Below are 20,872 nucleotides of genomic sequence, written 5' to 3'. Positions count from 1 at the left end.
TTTAAGAAACTCATTGACTCAGGCCATTTGAACTAATTTTACCCATTTTTATTTAGCTGTCAATTAAGCTCAGATTTTTTTCCTTTTCAGAATAGGCCTACAGGGATATTGAACAAAATAACACAAAACGATGTACATTTTCCTATCTACGGTAATCAAAGCTCTTGCTTTGGTCATATTATTCTTTGTTTCGACGTGCAGGTAAAAACATACAATGATGACCAAGTTTCCAAATTTAGCAAATAGTACAAGACCAACTCCTGGATCGTCTTTTTGAGCACTGCCAAATTTATTTAGTTTATTTTATTTTCATTCTTCGAACAATACAATATTTATAACAAGTCTGGTAAAGCTCGCTAAAATGCCATATAATATTTTAAACATATGGTCTGTCAAGATTCTATAAAGGTTAAAAGGGATATGTTTTTATAAACAAAAAAATTAATTTGTTTGTAGTTGCTGGGCACCTCTGAAAAACAGTGTTTCACTGAGAGGTTTCCCCATAGTAAGAAACAAATGAAGTATGACCAAGGAGCTACACTTTATCGCAGCTACGTTTTCCTTGCTATATTTTTGGGGGGGATCAAAATTTGGCTAGCATTATTTTCTGCTGAACAACTTCACAAAATGTGCCCTAAACTTCAATATCAAATTAGATTTCAAAAGTGAAGTCATCATACTTATTGAGGTGCTCATTTGCTTCAGTTCAGTTGATTAGAGTCCAGTGTAAGATGCATACGTTTAGCTGCTGAGCAGTGTCAGATTCTGTGTCACAGCCTGGAATAGCTCTCTAAAATGCCATATAATATTTTGTAATTTCATGCTACATGAGGCCACTTGAGTGAATGAGGACTGTTCACATCTGCTACGGTAAACTGCCTCCTTTTGCTGTGCATTTGGAATCTGTGTGCGTTTAGGCCTCTGGACCTGTAGTAGTGTGTATAATTTGTATGAGACATCATTACTCATTACTCACTGTGATAGAGAATGGAATGGGTGGAACGTTAATGTTTGAAGAGTACATTCATTCAATGTGTGTTCTTTTTTTTGTAAACCAAATGGTAATAAATCATAATGCTGTGGCTCTTAAAAGACAAAAACCAGTTTTAAGGGCACTGAACACGTTTGGTAATTGTCAAAGACCAGTGTTCTCACTTGGTGTATCCCATCATAAGCATAAAATAACAAGCCTGTGAAAATTTGGGCTCAATTGGTCATCGAAGTTGCATGAAAATGATGAAAGAAAAAACACCCTTGTTGGACGAATTTGTGTGCTTTCAGATAGTAATAAAAGATTTCTGGCTAGAAGTCTTTTAATATTTTAGTGAGAAATTACCTCTTTCGTAAAAACTACGTTACTTCAGAGGGAGTCGTTTCCCACAATGTTTTATACAGCTCTCCAATGCACAGTTACCAAGTCAGTTTTTAAGTTAATATTTGTTTTGAGTAATTACCAAACGTGTGCCTTCCATTTAAAAGGAATCTTGTATTATTTTTTGAAAATGTTAAAATGTGTTTACAAACATTATTCTCTAGAAGCACCAAACAAAACCTGGAGCACCAAACAAAACAACATGTAAAATGCTTTTTTTTAAAGAAAAGATGATGACATCATCAAGAAATGGAAAATCATCGTAGCTCAGAATGTCTACTGGACCAACATTCGTTTTACAAGACCAGAGATTATTATGAGAAGAAGACAAAATATTTGCACAGTTAAATTGTTCCAATCTGAACAAAAAGAGAAGACTTATCTCATTTATATTATGGGTAAGAATTCTTCACTGCTCACCAAAAAATAAAATATGTTTCTGACTGAAAGTCAACATTTGAACAAAAACACAACACTTCCAGATGACCCGATGCTAAAATCAGTGGCCTCGGGTCTGCAGTCCAGTTTTAAACTCACGCCCTGGGAAGTGAATATTACAGGCCTGATACTTCACAGAGGCAATTGCCTCCATGCACCCCGGTCATTGCCTTGGTGCCCTTGAAATGCTCCAGTAGAAATTTACAATTTCCTCATAGGGTGCCCTTCACCAAGGAGTAAATGCCTTGGTGCCCCTGTTGCAGCCCCTGCCTTTTCAAAAACAAAGCATACAGACCTTGAATAACTTATAAACAATGTATTTGAGTTTATCAGCCAATAGGAGACTTTCCAACGCTAGGTGGAAGCAGACATACCGGGTAAATTTCCATTGTTTACGTAGTTCTGAACATGCGCATAATTCTGAGAACAATGGATTTACCCGGTAAGTCTGCTGCCCTCTATCGTCCCAGAAAGTCTCCCATTCAGTCACCCTATTCCTAGACTTGATTTCAAGTCATCGGGATTATTCTTCTGCATGTCAGCCTCGAAAAACGCCCCCACATTATTAGTTATCACAAGAGGGCACTGTTTGTAGCGGCTTACACGACAACTTAAAAAGCCACGATCAAAGTCTTGGAACCACTTACTTACTTACTTGCTGCTTTATAAGCACACAAAACAGCTAAGTACACCAAAATTATGCTTACCAGGATATGATTACCATCCAAACTACCATGTCACATGTACAATCTGTGACTGGTATCCTGCTCATTTCTGCTAAGCAGAAGTGTTTTAAGGAACATTTTGTGCTAAATTAGCCCTATGAAATTGAGCCCAGTACCTCTGTTAAACAGCAGAGCCTATAGACTTCACCTGCTCAACACATTACAGTGTTGTCTTGCGCAAGTGGGACATCGATTCCCAAGTTTAATTACAACGTCAATTTGGAAAGTGCAATATTAATAGCCTATTATTCCAATAATAATCAGAAAGAGATAGCCTGGTGATGCGATCGTAATTCAGTAAATTAATCCTTCCTGCTGCCATGGGACCTCTAGAGTGTAACTCTGAGCGTATGTTATTACATATTATGATAATGATAATAATATAATAACATTGTGTGTGTGGTTGTGACACCCTTCTAGAGAACCCAATAGCTGAACTGTCATTATTATTGCCAAATGCGAAAGAAGTCTTTATTATCATTCAACATGTTTTCTTCTTCACAGAACTCGGGGGAAAAGTACTGTGTATACAGTGCCAACACCAAAAACCAAAATTAAAATTCTTGATTCCAGCTGCGAATTTAACATCTATTAAATCATTGCGGTACCTGCTGCTAAATATAGGATTAGAACTGCCTCTAGCTACCGGGCTATCTTGGTGGTCTAGTTGGTAAGACACTGCTCTACAACTGTTTCGGTTGTAATTGTGTATATAGTGCTAACACACATCAAAGGGTAAAAACTTTGTATATTTTTTTTTTTTTTTATCATATTTCAAATTCGCAGTACTGGTCTTGTACCACTTCTTCTGGTTTGTAAAAATGTGAGCTACTTGTAGATATGAGGATTTTTTCTAAGCAACTTGGTCCCTGAACATCCTTGATGGAAGGATTTCATTAAAGTATGATGAGGAGTTTACGCTGTAACGAGAGAGATTAAAAAAAAAACTTGTTATTTTTTCAAGGAATTTGAGCACACTAGTCAGGCTTTCTGATTGTTGAAGTCAAAGTAATTGGCAATTTGCACAATAAAATCGTTTTATTAAATCGTTGCGGTACCCACTGCTAAAATATATGACTCAAACTGCCTCTAGCTACCGGGCAATCTCGGTAGTCTAGTTGGTAAGACACTTGTGAATGTTTTTTTTTCCACAAACCCCAATCTTATAAGGCATGCAGTTGCATATTATTTTGGGATGTTTGGTTTTGTTTTAAATCTTCTTCTGTACCTTTAATTTATTTAAATTTCAAATTTCAAATGCAATTCTGTCATGGTCGACAAATTTGTTAATGGTTTTTTTTCTACAAACCACAAACCAATAAATTTATTAATAATGAGTAACATAAACTACCCTAGTCCATTGCCTCATAAAACAGGTCGCTATTATTGTTGCTTAATTTGCCGTATTTTACCTGTCAATGTGTCCGACTTGCATCAATTTAATGCAGTCAGTTCGGTATTCATCCATAAAGCACTATCTAGACTCATCTTCTCTCAACATCACAATTCCCTCGGGAAGACCGAGGGGAAAAGGTTTCTCAGATCTTATCTTCTGGTGCATTAATTTTATCCTTTCTGGCTGGACTGGATGGTCACTTAGATGCCCCTGGACCGTTTTATTATCACTTTAGTGAGAACCGAATCAGGTCAGTTCGAGAAAAGAAGACAAAATGTAAATGTTTCCACACAAGGTTTTAGCCAGGTTTTTTTAAAAAGGATGTCAAGATTTGCTTGAAAGGTAACAACTGGGTGTCAAAATTGTTCATTTACAATACATTTGTACGTTTTTGACAGATAAAACAGGACGTCCAAATTTAAAACAGGGTGTCAAAAAGACACACAGACACCCCTTTTGCTGACACTATGCTTCCACAAATTCAACATAAGATGGAAACATAATTTAAAGATGGGCCAAGGTAGCGTCTTCAAATAGAGCAGTCTTTTTCTCATTTTAGACACTGCAAATATTCATCCACTTCTCAAGAACACTTTGATGTCTACTTGAGTTCAAAATTATGATATTTTTGAAGTGGATTTGCAATCTTCCAAATCTCCAAAGATATCTTACTGGACACTATAATTACTCAAAATAATTATTAGCATAAAAACTTACTTGGTACAAGCAATGGAGAGCTGTTGATAGTATAAAACATTGTGAGAAACGGCTCCCTCTGAAGTAACATAGTTTTTGAGAAAGAACTATTTTCTCTTTAAAATACTTTAATTGAACTCTAGACCTCAGCTGAAGTCTAAGCATCTGAAAGCACACAACTTGTGTGACAAGGCACAAGGGTGTTTTTTCTTTCATTATTATCTCGCAACTTCGACGACCAATTGAGCTCAAATTTTCACAATTTTGTTGTTTTGTGCATGTTGAAATACACCAAGTGAGAAGACTGGTCTATGAAAATTACCAAAGGTGTCCAGTCCCTTTAAATGAACTCACCCCAGTTATATGCCTTTCTATAGCCCTACAGATTACCTAATTTGTACAGTAATATTGCAACTAATTAGCATCTTTAAGATATTTAAATTATAATCGAGGACAATTTGTTTGTTCGCTTGCGCACGCACGACACAGAAGATCTTCTCTCATGTATGAAACATAAACCACAAATCTTCTCTCTCAATTAGTATAATATGAAGGTCAGATTGTCCCATTGCGATGGCTAATAAAAAGACAGAATTTGATCGCACTGGGGAATCTTAGATTTAATAAATGGGTTTAAAAAGGCATTTAGAAACACACATGTTGTATTTTTGTCAATGTGTGTACATTATTTTGCACCCATTTAAGAAATATTGCATAATTACAAAGGCAGAATCTGATTGCACTAAGAGTTCGGAGATTTAATAAAAAACAAACATTTTTTTTGAATAATTTTTTATTTAATAAATGGGTTTAAAAAGGCATTTAGAAATACACATGTTGTGTTTTTGTCAATGTGTGTACATTATTTTGCACCCATTTAAAAAATATTGCATAATTACAAAGGCAGAATCTGATTGCACTAAGAGTTCGGAGATTTAATAAAAAACAAACATTTTTTTGAATAATTTTTTACATTTTCTCTGTTTTCAGTAAATGTGTTTACAGTAAATTTTGCATCCATTTAAAAAAAATACTGCCAAGAACTTTCATGCATGTCTCTGATGACATATAAATGACCTTTCTTGGCAAGTTTTCCATAAAATGATCGCTTTCAATCAAACCAAACAAAAAAAATTAAAAAAATCAAGGAAATATCAAGATTTACACCCTCTGGGTTTCTGTCTAGATTTAAACACTGCCTTTCCCTTTTGCTATTTTTGATGGTCAGGCTTGCTATTTTTTATTTTAAGTTTCTCCTTAGGGCATGTCTTATGAGGGAAGTTAATTTCTTTCGCAGAAGAATACGGGGGCAATTGACGGTATTTTATACAGGGTACTTTCAGCAGCAAGTTTTCATGTATCACAAAATACACTTGTATCTTAAGTTTGTCTTTATTGCCTGTGTGTTCTTTTCTTCTATCAATGTCCAGATAAGTATAAATAAATAAATAATAAAAGTGAGGTGTGTTTTTTTTCTTTCGCATCAAATAATTTTGGTCCTTACAAAACACACCCTTACATGTTAAAAAAAACTGCGAATTGCCTCCGTGAAGTATCAGTTCTGATTGGTTGTTGTACAACTCACGTAAATTTGGTCCACATAAAACATGCTCATACACCTTAAAAAAAACTGCGAATTGCCTCCATGAAGTATCAGTTCTGAATAGTTGTTGTACAACTCAAGTAAATTTGGTCCACACAAAACACGCCCTCACACGTTAAAAAAACTGCGAATTGCCTCCGTGAAGTATCAGTTCTGATTGGTTGCTGTACAACTCAGCATCTCGGCTTTTCCTGAGAACGAAAGTTATAACCTTTGGGGGAAAATGGCTATAAATACTTTTAATTTCTGAATGTTCAATTAGTGTTTGTAAAATTTAATTTACAGCCTGATACTATGGCAAGTGGATGTTGGTTTCGGATGCCCGGAGGGAAATTACTAGGAATATGATTTCAGATTTCATGGAGGGACAAGACACTTCTGTTTTTTTTTTTTTTTTTTACCCTGGGGCTCTTGTCCTTGTGTTAGGAATGTTCTGATTAATCAAATTATACGGCTTAAAGGTAGGGTCATAGATTGTTTTTTGTCACTGTCATATGCTGACTTGTCGACAAAATAAAAAAAAATTATGTTTTATGAAAGTTTCAGCTGCATACTGTGTCTATCCTTGCCGAGAAATTAGCCAAAAAAAACTGTCGCAAGATGTAGTTAAGAGATTTTTAAAACTTCATTTAGAGGGGGGTGTTTTTGTGTTTTTCATCAATATTTCCGAACAGCTTGCTTTCAATAAAGAGGCATTTCAAACTGAGTGGCAACTTTAGTTTTGCTTACCGTAATAAGTTGCATGTTCAGTAAGCAGATTTTCAGTTGTACAATCTTAACCAAAAAACCCGAAAAGGGAATTCGAAAATAATTTTTATTTTTAAAACTATTTTTGTTTTCTGTACAGAAAATTAATTCTGGTAAGAAACATCTCATTATAATCATTGGGCTATTGTAGTATGCCATGTCTGTCAGAAAGACACTCCTGGCGCACAGAAAAACGAACTCTGCTAAAGACGGCACTTAAAGACAAGACTGAATTCAAGTTAGTTTTGAAGCTGGAGAGAGTGTTACTTGTCTCAGGTTCAGAGAAATTTTCCAGCTGTCTTTCCTCTGTTTCCTCATACAACATTTGTTTTCTTCTGTTTTTAACTGAACAAGTGTGTTTTCAAGTTAGTTTTGAATGTGAGGAGAGTGTCTGTCTTCTAGTCTGAGGTTCTGTGGAATTAGAGTTACAGCATGCCTTGAACTTCGCTCTGAAGGGGCACAGCAATTTTCCTCTGGTAAGGGGAAAATATAAGTTGTCCCTTGCAGAGAGCACCACAGAAAAAGCACAGGGCACCACGGCAATTGCTGTGGTGGGCGCTATCACTGCCGTGGGTTATCTCTAACCCTTGTGAGAAACAACGAGACATTTTCCAGCTGTCTTTCCTCCGATTCCTTACACACTATTTTTGTCTTTTCTCCTCTTCCTCTCCCCTCCGCTCCCCCCTCTGCAGGCCATCAGAGCGTACCGGCGAAGACCTGGACATCATCTACTCCCGTCTCAAAGATGTCAAAGCCTTTGAGAAGCTGCATCCTCTCCTCCTGCAGCAGATCTGTTGCTATAGTTACTACGAAGATCTAGAGAAAGCGATCACGCGTGAGTAAAGACCTGGCCTCTAGTGTACATAATTGTCCAATGCTCTAATATCATTTCTCCATTGTGGAATTTTTTTCAAGCGTATTTGGTTGTTCACCCTGCATTTGTCGTCTTCTTCTTTGTTCTTTGTTTATCCAAACCGACACAAATACAGGCATTTTTATAGCGCCCCAGCGGAGATCGAAGCGCTTAACAAAGCTTAGGCTACAAAAAGAAAAGATACATACAAACAATGCATTGATACAGATATAAAATTAAACAACAAATCATTCGGCATGATAACACAAATAGATGGGTTTTGAGTCTGTTTTTTTAAAAAGCTGGAGTGTGTTGGCTTTCTGGATGCTATGGGGAAGGGTGTTCCAGAGCTATGAGAGGCAGAGACTTGAAAGGAACAATCTCCATGTTAGGGTATAAGCACCACCCCCCTCCATTTGAAATCTTGACTTTTAAAACTCACAATTTCCTGAGTTTTAATGTGATAATTATGATGTTTTAAAAAATAAAAATTCCATTTACACCAATGCCAGATTTCCTACAAAAAATTACAACGTACATTAAAAAAGACGCTGAAAAGGAATTTTGTAAAGGAAAATGGCATTGGTTTCATTTAAAGCAACTTGGCCAGAAGTGCTCTCCTTGAAAAAAAAATGTGTAGGCCTACCCCCTTATTAGGCCCCCTAAAATGTTACCATGGTTACGTCGTTAACAACACAGCAAAGTAAAATGGCCGCAGTGTGTTCATACATAGTGATCTCACAAAAGAGTCAAGTGGATAAAGACTTCCTTCATTGCTCTCAGCATTCCATTTCTAATCCAAGATAAACATAAAGAAATGTATTGACCTAGAATTGTAAAAAATATATTCCATATCTACCCTCTGCAGTACCGTAAGTGCTGAATTTAATTCATTAGGGTTCCATCTTGCTTATTAATGCACTATTTTACTACCATAAAAATGTCGTTGCACTTATGAGCCAAGGCTAAAGTAGAAAATCGATATTGACTGGGAAATGTTTCTGCATTAACAATAGAATATTAAAGGCACTGGACACGTCATGGAAGTTCATTTGAACTTTTTTATATCCTCTTTATATCCTCTACTGGTAATGACATAAAATGATTATTCGCATAAAACCTTTATTGGTAACAAGCAATGGAGAGATGTTGATAGTATAAAACATTGTGAGAAACGGCTCCCTCTGAAGTGACATACTCTTCGAGAAAGAAGTAATTTTCAACGAATTTTATTTTGAGACCTCAGAATTAGATTTTGAGGTCACAAAATCAAGCATCTGAAAGCACACAACCTCGTGTGACGAGGGTGTTTTTCGTCCATTATTATCTTGCAACTTTGACGACCAATTGAGTTCAAATTCCACAGGTTTGTTATTTTGTGCATATGTTGAGATACACCAAGTGAGAAGACTGGTCATTGACAATTACCAATAGTGTCCAGTGTCTTTAAGACAAAATTTGCAAAATTATTGTTTCTCTAGTGTTTCTGAACTAGAGGACGACTTAAAATGGACAACATTGGTAATTGTCAAAGACTAGTATTACTACTGCCACTTTCTGTGACCCATTAAATAAAAAACCTGCGAAAAATTAGGGTCAACGGTAATTTGTGGACACCGCCCCCTGCCCCCCCCCCCCCCCTTAGTCCCATATTCTTTAATGGCGAAGGAAACAAACTTGCGCACTTTAACAGTTCCCAATGTGCGACAACGTGTGAGACTTGCACAGTCTATTGGCTGTATTTCTGACTCAAAGACTTTAATGTGGTTGAATTCGTTGAGGCGTGATTTGATGATCGTTGACCGTTATAAGTGAACACTTTGACAAACCTAGCTTCTTGAACTGAAAGCGGATTTTGACAATTGACCCATGTAGTAAATCTCCATGCATGCAACACCTTCACGGTTAAAGGCACTGGACACTATTGGTAATTACTCAAATAATTTTTAGCATAAAAACTTACTTGGTAACGAGCACTGGAGAGCTGTCGATAGTATAAAATATTGTGAGAAATGGCTCCCTCTGAAGTACTGGAGTTTTTGGGAAGGAGGTAATTTCTCACTCAAATAATAATTTAGACTTCAGCTAGAGCCTTTTATTATGCATCTGAAAGCACACTCAAAGTCGTGTAACAAGGGTGTTTTTTCTTTCATTATTCTCTTGCAACTTCGATGAGCAACTGAGAATTTCCACAGGTTTGTTATTTTGTGCATATGTTGGGATACACCAAGTGAGAATACTGGTCTTTGACAATTACCAAACGTATCCAGTGCCTTCAATTAAAATTATAATGTACTTTTTTCGAAGCCACAGAGGCTCACGGACGTGAATACTTGGCAAAATTTCACAAAGCTGTTTAGCAGAAAGAAAATAAATGCTTTAGAAACCAAACTGCTCAGCGTAAACTGGCAGGAAATCAGTCACCAAGGCTGCCCAAGCAGAAAACATTGCTAAACAAATTGCTGCTTAGCAAACAATATGTAGGATACCATTCACAGATGCAACATGTAAAATGTTATTTCAGCTGGTAACCTTTTCTGGTAAGCATAATTTTGTTGTGCTTAGCTAATTTTTTGTGCTGATGCAGCCCTATGAAATTGGGCCCAGAAAAGTACCATGCATGATATTTGGGCTGGGAACCCATTTTTGTTAAGAAGCTTGTTAAGACTCTGATTTCAAGAAGGTTTCCGTAGATTATATTTCCTTTCTAATTAGAGTCAATGTAGAAATGAGCCGACAAGGTCCACTAAGCTCCTTGCAAGAATATAAGCCTCTGCACTTTGATGGCGACAAGAAATTCATTCATCAATTTTTAGCCACGCATTTAAAGGTGCAGTCATAGATTGGTAAATGCGTCAAAAATTAATGTGCATTAAAACTTACTTGATGAGAACCACTACAGCTGTTGATAGTTTAAAGTATTCTGAGAAAAGATTCCCTTCAAAGTAGTATGGTTTGGATAATTTTGTTTACCATAAACTAATTGAACCTGAGAAAGGCTACATGCATGATTCGTTTCTTAGATTTTGAGAGGGTTGAAGAAATTAGGCAAGAAATTCATTCGTCATTTTGTAGCCACGCATTTAAAGGTACGGTCATAGATTGGTGAATGCGTCAACAATTAATGAGCATTAAAACTTACGTGATGAGAAGCACTGCAGCTGTTGATAGTGTAAAGTAGTTTGAGAAAGGATTCTGTTCAAAGTAACATGGTTTGGATAGTTTAATGAATATGGTTTGAAAACGATTCTCAGAGGGTTGACGTCCGTTCGCAAATGCTATGGCCAGAAATGCGGTTGATACCCACTGCCACCTCACTAAACGTGATTTGACATTCTCGTGAAAATTCAGGGACAGTTTTTTGCTGTTTTCTCAGCAAGTAGACACAGTCACACTGTATTCTGCTAAAACTTTCACATTTACATGCGACTTTGTAATTTAGACAATCCGTGGGAGCATCCAGCTTCTAAGAAGCCTTTACTCACCGGATAATGGTGATTACGTTGACCAAAAACAATCTATGGCCCTACCTTTAAAGGCAAAGTATACCTTTTGGAACTGTTCAATTTTTTTAATCCTTTATAAATGTCGATATTTTAAAAAATACTAACATGTGAAAATTTCATGATAACCCTCGCAGGAAGGGTACACAAAATGGGAAGTCCTTGCAATAATGCTTCTCAGATCGATGCAAATTTGGGGGCATAAAAACTGATATCATTTCACATGACCACTTCAAAGTTAAAATATTTTGAAAAAAGGCTTCACTATCGAAAGCTGCTGTAGGCTTCTAATCAAGGGTTTTATTACCATTAAATTTAAGACTGATTAAAAAGTTGTATACCTTCCCTTTAAGTCCCAGATTGCTCATTAGCGAATCGGGGTTGCTCGCTAGAGGCCCCAATATTTTCCAATCCGGCCTCAGCTTGGTGGGATGATTTAACTGGGAGAAAATAAATGAGGGAACCAGTGAGTAGGTCTTTGCCTCTGGAACGAAGTGAACCGGATATGGTTGGCTGCTATAACCAGCCGACATTACAAGAAATACTTAACGACCTTATCATTGACAACAAACTTGCCTGATGCACCTGGGAACCAAGCAACACAATCTGTAATGAGCAATTTGTGACTTAAGGGAAGGTATACGTTTGGTAATCTCTCTTAAAGTTGATGGCAAAAGAAAGCAAGTTTACACTTAATCTCCCAATGTTCAAGCTAGCAGATCGAACCGATACACACAAATTGCGCACTGAGATTTCAGATTGAATGTGATCAGTTTTGTTAATTCGATAAATACCAATTCTGGAAATTGTCTTGTAAAATACACTGTATGGAGGCGCCTTCTCACAGGCAAAAAAAAAATGAATAAAAATAGAAACTTTAAAGTAAGATGTTAGACGAGTAGCTTTAGCAGAGTTGACAATTCATCATGGGATGGATTTCCCCGGGGAGTGGAATTCAGATTTTCAGGAATGATTAATATCGACATGATGTCCAGAGGTTATAATATTAAATCTGATCGAAAAACACCGGACGCTTATCAAGACGATTTTGTGCTCAATCACGTTTCAAAATTTGTGTGAAGATTTCCAACGGATCCCAACAGATTCTGCTAATTGGTTTTGATCTTGGAAAAGTTATCCATGCCGTTTTGAGCATTGATTAAGAAAATTTATGGAATACATCGGGGGAAGATGTCAAATGTGATCCTAGGAATTATTAACACATCAATTGTGACAGTGATATTTTATCGTGAGATAATGTTTGGTGAATGTTTAATGTTAAAGCCATTGGACACTTTCATTGGACACCAAAAATTAAAAGTTCACAGATTTACAAATAATTTACAGGGTTTACAGAAGGTAATGGTGAAAGACTTTCCTTGAAATATTATTCCATGAAATGCTTTACTTTTTGAGAAAACATTCAAACAATTATCAATTCTCGATATCGAGAATTGCGGATTTAAAGTAAACACATGTCATGACACGGCGAAACGTGCGCAAACAATGATGTGTTTTCCCGTTATTTTCTCCCGACTCCGATAACCGATTGAGCCTAAATTTTCACAGGTTTGTTATTTTGTATATAAGTTGTGATACACGAAGTGTGGGCCTTTTGACAATACTGTTTACCGATGTTGTGCGATTGCTTTAAGACTTTTGAGAGTAATCCCAGGTCAAAATTCCAGTTGAACCTAGTTAAACTGGGTTTAACTGGAACTAGTTGAAACCAGTTGATTAACTAGTTAAACACAGTTAAAACCAGTTGGTTTAATATGGAAAATGGACAGACACCAACTGGTTTATAATTTAAACTCAGTTGAACACAGTTAAACCTAGTCCAAACCAGTTGGTTAATATGGAAAATGGACGAGTTTGGTCACTATCCAGTTGAACCAGTTGACCCCAGTTAACTAGGTTCAACTGGAATTTTGACCTGGGATGTCCTGTAGTAATGTGCATCTTCACCAGATTTCTTTTCCTGGTAAAGGACGGGTCATACTTTGCTACACTTGGGCCCAATTTCATAAAGCCTAAAGTGCAAAAACGTGCTAAGCGCAAAAAGTCTTGCTTAGCAAAAATACTAGCCAGAACACCATACGGTTATAAAGTACCATTTCTGCGACCCCCACTTGTTTCTTGCTTAGCAAAGACAATTTGCTCAGCAGTATTTTCTGCTGAAATTGGGCCGAGGTCTCTACATCAGTAAAGCCATAACTAAAAATACAAAATGTTTCTGATGCTGTTGAACCCTAAAAAAGGCACCTCAAACCATGACAGTACCAGATGCACCACATCAAACCCGCACAGTATTAACCAGCATATTAATTAAGTGCATTAAATTTGAGATCCTTAGATGTCGTGATCGGTTCCAGCAGACCGGAAAGTATTCGACCAACAGACCGTGACTTACGCTGACATGATATGTTAAGCTCCACGCTTGTCTGGATGGGGTCTGTTCAGTTGAACGCACGGCGTGAACGAACAGCAGTTAGAATCAAAAGGCTTAGCGCGACTGATGGGTGCAGTGTCACAAGAATAGACCTTATACAAATCTTGCAGCTTTGGTTCATGTGTTGCACCTTGTAGAAAATATCTTTGTATGATCAGGGGCGGGAAAATGTTGTCCAAAGGGAAGTTAACTGGAAAACAGAACTAATATTAGAACAGCAGGTTTTCATGTGTGGCGAATGTCCCCCCCCCCCCCCCTTCAAATAAATGCTCATTTTGGTAACAAATTGTGTTTCCTTATAAATGTTTTCTCCCTACCTTTGTGGTTAGCAAAATTGCTTTGTGCTTAGCTACTGTTTGTGATTGAGAAGGGCCCTGTTCGGTCGGGGACTGTGAGTCTCGTACAGCCTGATTGCGCTTTCTTATGTAACAAAATCATACAAAACCAAAAAGAGGCTTTGAGCTAAAATGTTTTCTTTCTCCTGGAGCAGCCATCTTGTCTTTGTTTCAACTATAACATTTTAAATAACTATATATTTTTTTTAATTTTTTTTTTTTATTTATTTTATTTTATTACCTTCTTCGCACAAATACATTAAAAAAATGACATCGGTGCAAAAGGGAAACCCCGAACATGCACACAGGCCCACTAAATGGGGACCCTTGTTTACACATCAAAAACCAAAAGACAAGGGACAAGCACAACTACAGGCAAACAACCGAAGAAAACAAAGAAATAATATAAAAAGTAAACAAAATCACAAAGAAGATGGAAAAACTACAATTTAAAAATGGCTAAAAATTATTGCACAAGCATGACAAAAATATATCATATTTATATTCTTGGGCTGTTCTTATGGCAACTCTCCGGTCGAAATGAAAATGAATATCTGTACGCACATTCTTATCTGTACGCACATTCTAATCAGTAAGAGGGAATATATTTTTTCCCTTTAATGAGCACTTCTCAGTTTGCTGCAAGCCAACTGAAACCAAGAACTCTGATGACCCGAATTCAATCCCAGCTTATGCCTTGACCTGACGACAGACCGGTGTATAGTCGGTTGCTTGATGATAAGCTTTGAACACTGATAATCGCCAGTGTCTTCAAGAACCGACTAGACACTGATCAATGCTTCAGCCGTACATAAGAATAAAGCTGCTAATGTTTGGATTGTGCAGTCAGGGAGATTTTTGTACAACAATAACGGCGATATTCAGAATTACATTTAACATAAACAGATTGGTTCCTTTTCAGGGAGCTTTCTACAGAGTCAGGGAGAGTTATTTATTTATTTATTTATTATTTTTTTTTCCGTCATGTTTCAGTGGCAGGATCATCAAGCGACCGACTTTTAGCCAACCTTTAGTCATAGTCTTTACCCTGTTTGTATTTGTCCTTCTATGTAACCCTGGACTTTTCATCACCCTCTTTTCTGCACATCATGCATCTCAAAGAGGAGCTCCAAGGTCAGATTAAGATTCAAGTATTTTCCAATAGATAGAGTCCTTTTGAAAATGGGGACAAGTTACAAGTCTTCAACCTCACGTTAAAATGGTGTAATGTCATTATATAATTTATTCTTCCATAGTGAAATAATAAACAAGGCATCGTCTTATATGAAAACGAGGCATGTATATACACAAAGAGGACAATTTGCACCAGTCAAAATGTCAAATTCAATGCCATTTTTATTGAATATCATCGTCAAAATTCAGGAACTGTATATGGTGTGGCGTCATTTTAAATGACAAATGTTGCTTTTGAAAGTATCAAAAACAGTGGCATTTTACACTATTTTAATGTGAGGTTTAGAGACTTGTAACTTTGTTCCATTTTCATAAGGACTTTATCTGTTTGAAAAAGAACGTATCACAAAACTGAGTTTAACTTTGAAATCCCTATTTAAACTTTACTAGCTACTTTAGAGAGAGATTAAAATAAAATAAATAATATCTGGTCCGTACATTTTTGTACAGAGAATTTTCAGTTCATTCCTGAATTTTGATATATACATGTAAAGGCTATGTCCAGTCATAGTTCCTTTTTGGTGGATTTTTCGGTTTCTTCCCCAGAAATATATAATTAAAAAAAAATCAAAACAACTGGAAATCACTTTCAAACTCCCCTTCCTCTCTGCACATTTTCCCCTCAGGCCATCACACTTGTATCCAGCGCTTAAGTAAATTTGGTTTAAACCTGTACATAACCAATCCAATCACTGATTGCCTCCGCTAGGTATACAAGCGACAACCCTCGGATTTTTCAGTTGAGTAGTCGTGATCACCTTTTGGGATCGCAGTATTGGATTAGGTATGTTAGATTTTTCCCGGTAGGAATCGGGAAGTATAAATGCGCAGTGAGCGGCGGTTACTTTAAAGGAAGGATTGTTATAAACTCTAAAGAGCGATTAAAAAAAAGGTTTATGGTTGGTTATTACTCTTAAAATGAATGGCATCAGAAACTTTTGGTTTGGAAGCCTATTGCAGCTTTCAACAGTACAAAGCATTTTGAGAGCATTCTATATGCAGATGTCGCAGATTTGTCTTTGTTCAACCCAAATCTGTTAGTTTTGCTCAGCAGAAGTTTGTTCAACAAAATTTTCTGCTTAAAGGCAGTGGACACTATTGGTAATTACTCAAATAATTATCAGCATAAAACCTCTCTTGATAACGAGTAATGGGGAGAGGTTGATAGTATAAAACATTGTGAGAAACGGCTCCCTCTTAAGTGACAAAGTTTTTGAGAAAGAGGTAATTTTCAACGAATTTGATCTCGAGACCTCAGATTTAGAACTTGAGGTCTCGAAATCAACCATCTGAAAGCACACAACCTCGTGTGACAAGGGTGTTTTTTTCTTTCATAGTTATCTCGCATCTCCGACGACCAATCGAGCTCAAATTTTCACAGGTTTGTTATTTTATGCATGTGTTGAGATACACCAAGTGAGAAGACTGGTCTTTGACAATTACCAATAGTGTCCAGAGTCTTTAAGCCAATCTGTGAAAAAATGTACCAGTAATAGCCCCTCCCCTGTCTCCTACATTAAAAGGATACAACTATGGATGAATGAGGATCCTAGCCTAGCTTACTAACAAGGTGAGCTTAGCTAAGCGGTATCTTGCCTTGCCTTCCACCTCCAGGACCCTGGTTCAAATCCCACCAGGCACGATGTGGATTGCGTTTTCCATCCCTGTCGAACTGCATGGGCTTTTCTTGGAATATTTCTCTGGGGTTTTCTCTCCCACATCTAAGACTATAACCTCCTTTCATCTTTTTGTATGTGGGCTCTTGGCTAGTACAGGCATGTGAGACTTCCTCTTTTTAGCTGATTTCCTCTTTTGAGGTTTTGATTATCCTCTTTTTTTTTTTTTTACTTTCTGTGTTCAAAGGTATAGGAATATTATCTTTTCCTCTTTTTTGCTTTCCCAGTTTTCTCTTTTCCTCTTCTTTCATGGATAGTTACTCACATGCCTGCTAGTAGGCCTATAGTGAATAAGGCAGACTTTTCTGAGAGTCCTTGGCTTCGCAACCAAAATGGAAACTTTGAAAACAACAGGCCTCCCGTTGTCTATGTTCAAACTTTCTCAAATCTAGTCTTCATTTGGTATTCAGCACCAACAACAATACAAGTTAGACTAGTTGTTACTTCTTAATGTCTTCATCTGTCTCCGTTTCAAAAACTTTCCTGGAAACTCCATCCAAACTGAAGAACGGCTGTAAACCGAAACGAATCTCTAACATAAGAGGTGTCTAGGGTTTCTAAGTTAGAGTTTGTCTCTCTCGGAAGAGGAGAAAATCTGCATTGTAGAGGATGGGACTCTCAGAAGACATCCTGTTTGAAAATTCAGTTCAGCAAGGGATCATCGTTGCTAAAAGAGGATAGCATTTCACGTTGGAGAGGGTCTTTCAAGTGTTCTTCGAGGAGCGTGCCGTATCAAGTTGGAATGACAGGTCGACTGCGGAGACGTAGAGAAGATTTGATACTCGTCCTAGACTGTTCCGTTCGGTGACACTGTGTGCATTTGTAATATTCGGGATGATTGATGGCGGTGTTGGATTAGAATTGTTTGTAGTATTGACTCTTGCGAGAATTGTTTTCTTTTTTTTTTTTTTCTTCTGTTATCTATATCCTTGACAACTGTAGATTTCTTAGGTTGTTGACCGGTTGCGTGACTTGTTGAGGTATAGTGCGCTGTCGTGTGTAGTTCCGTCATGGAGCTGGGATGAGTCAATGACCAGACTGACGTCAGTGACCAGCCTGCTTTACCAGCCAGGCTCCTAGTGGATGATAACCATGCCTACATCCTTAAGGACTTTGAAGGGGTGACCCTGTTTGAGCCCCCAGAAGTAGGGGACAACGTACCCCTGGTGACAGTTTATTTTGGTTGACAGCCCATATCAGTTAAGTGTAGCCCTCACTTTGAAGTGAGGCAATCTCTCTCTCAAAAAAAATTAAAAATTAAAAATGATAGGGTCTAGCCATAATATAAAAAAAGAGACTTTAAGAGGATTGGAATTAATTAACCACCCTAAACCAACACAAGCACTTTCACTTTTGTTTTTGAGTACGCTCAATTGTTTTAATCCGATATAAATGTTAGTAGTTAGATTAAAACTAACGTGTGAAAATTTTATTTTAGAACCGTTTTTGAGCTGTTGACAAAAAAGGAAGAATAATCTGAGAATTGTTTCTCAGATTGAAATGTCTTTGAATTCCTCTCTCTACAAATCTCAAACATTATACATTTTAAACAGCTGCAGTGCTTCATACCAAGTATGTCTTATTTCACCGCTCAAACAAATTATAAGTATTGCATGAGACACTATCCGTTCCGCTAAGTAGTTAATTTATTAAAATAACATCAGATAAACATACATATCAAAGTTCATTTCCTGCAACTTGTGAAACTAAAGGAGAGGGAGACCAGTTGAACTTTGTTCCTCTTAATTACAATTTTTTTTTTTTTTTTCTGACGTATGCTGAATTTTGTTGAATTTAAAATTCGATCCACTAAGCGAAAGAAGTAGTCCCTGTCGATTTCCTACATGAACCTTCTGCACAGGTATCAGTTAATATGCAGAACTGTTCTTTTCAGAACTGAGAAGTTCCGAATTCCGCAAATAATAATATTGGAATACTCCGTTTTTATATAGCGCTTTATACACCATGTCTCAAAGCGCTTCCAACATTATTACCCTGATCACTGGGCCATTTCATTCCTTAAACCATCTCAGCTCCCTGGGGAGTATACAACCTGTGCCGCCAAATATGTAGCGCACTAAGCTAAATCAATCACAAGAACCATCTCTGCCCATACAGGTACCCATTAACCCCTGGGTGGAGAGAAGCAATTATAGTTTAGTGTCTTGCTCAGGGACACAAGTGTCAAGATTGGGATTCGAACCCACACTCTACTGAACAGGAACGCCAGAGCTTGAGTTCGGTGCTCTTATCCGCTCAGCCACGACACCCCATAATCTACTCTGTGGCAGTAGAGAAGTCTCCTTAATTCCCAAAAAATCTACTCTGCTGCAATAGAGAATAGCATGACAAGTTCTCAAAAGAACATAATCACCCAGCAAATAAATACACACATGGCGTTACCGCAAACCAAATATACATTGAATTTGAAATTATTTTCAAAACCAAATCAGGCATAATTTGCAATCAGTTCTAACTTCGTACATTTGTTGAATTGATGATTTAACACAGGGTCGTGCCTCGCCTCAGTCCATTTCAAATTAAATTCAAGCATCGGTTCTTTTATTAAAAATTCTTTTACAATTCGACGGATACTTGCCAGAAGGACATTTTGCTCTCTGACCCTCCATCAGGCACGTTAAGTACAAAATCTTATCCCATCAGGTGGAAGGTTGTAGACAATAAACAAAATGGCTGATACTAAAAAATATTTGCATATTAACTGTCAAATGTTTGTTGCTATAATAAAATGTTTTTTGCAATGGCATGTTGAAATTAGATTGTCTTAGGCCTAGTTGACTTGTGAGAGGCAGAAAAAACAATGAACCTCTTAATGTATTTCTTACATATTTTTTGTACAAGTACAGTGTATAGCTTAGAACTTTGGTCACACTTTCAAAGTCCTTTCTTCCCTGAGCACAATAAATTGTATAATTCTACTAATTTGTAAAATTTTGATGCAAAATAATTTATATAGTGTTTATCAAAATGGAGAGACCCTAACATTAAATTTTAAGGCATAGATGATAGCTCAGTTGGTAAATTGTTGGCATGTTAATCCGGAGGTCGCAGGTTCGAATCCCGCTTCAATCAATTATTTTTTATTAACTTCTTACCAACCAAAAGGACCCATGGTATAAATGCAAAATAGTTCATGGCCTGAGGTTTCAACCCCACCAGAGTCTTTCTCGAAGGCTAAAATACACAAAAACAAATATTCTTCTAGAAAGACTCTGCTAGGGTCGGAACAATTTTTGCATTTTTCGTTTTGCATTTTTCCAGTCAAAGTTATTCACAATTTACCCAGTCAGTTTTCCTAGTGGTTTATTACTTGGTATTAAAACACAGTTTCAGATGAAGTAAAAGCCCCTGCTCTTTACAAAGGCTTTTATAAAAAAAGATAAAGCAAATTAAAGGTAACATTTTAATGGGAACTTTCTGCAGATACTCATTTTACTACTTTATTGTTGAACTCTACTTTTTTCTAAGGCTTTTTATACAAAACAACAATTGAGGGTCAGATTTTAATGGGAAATTTCCGCATATACCCATTTTATTGCTTTTAACGTTTAACTCTACTCGCTCATTTATCTTATAATTCCAGAATCTGAAAGAATCACGACATTTGCGACTTTCTTTCCAGCGGAGAAAACCCATTATCATCCATTAAAGTTTTGCCAGCGTGATTCGCACACAATAAAATATCAGGTCTTTAAGCAATGAGCGTTTTACAATAAATGGTATTGATTGGAAATGTGTACATTTGTAGACAATGGGTTGTTTGTCAGACTAATATACAGAGCGGTCGTTTAGTATGAATGGAAATTATGTTTGACGAGTAGGGAACGAACGAGGCAAAACATCGGAGATTACAATATTGAT

At 36.9% G+C, this 20,872-nt stretch overlaps 1 protein-coding gene across 8 annotated transcripts in view; it reads left to right on the top strand.

Moving 5' to 3' along the window:
- LOC117299822 (rap guanine nucleotide exchange factor 4-like) overlaps nucleotides 1-20,872 on the top strand; it is a 91,908-nt gene that overhangs the window by 728 nt on the left and 70,308 nt on the right. For all 8 annotated transcript variants that reach the window (XM_033783359.1, XM_033783357.1, XM_033783358.1 and 5 more), the window contains exon 2: nucleotides 7,670-7,812. In XM_033783359.1, coding sequence (XP_033639250.1) covers nucleotides 7,670-7,812 — 143 coding nt within the window. The remainder of the gene's footprint in view (nucleotides 1-7,669; nucleotides 7,813-20,872) is intronic.

Source organism: Asterias rubens, chromosome 15 (genome assembly GCF_902459465.1).
Source record: "Asterias rubens chromosome 15, eAstRub1.3, whole genome shotgun sequence".
Lineage (NCBI taxonomy): Eukaryota > Metazoa > Echinodermata > Asteroidea > Forcipulatida > Asteriidae > Asterias > Asterias rubens.
The sequence above is the reverse complement of the archived record's forward strand: the minus strand, read 5'-3'. Positions and strand labels throughout refer to the sequence as shown.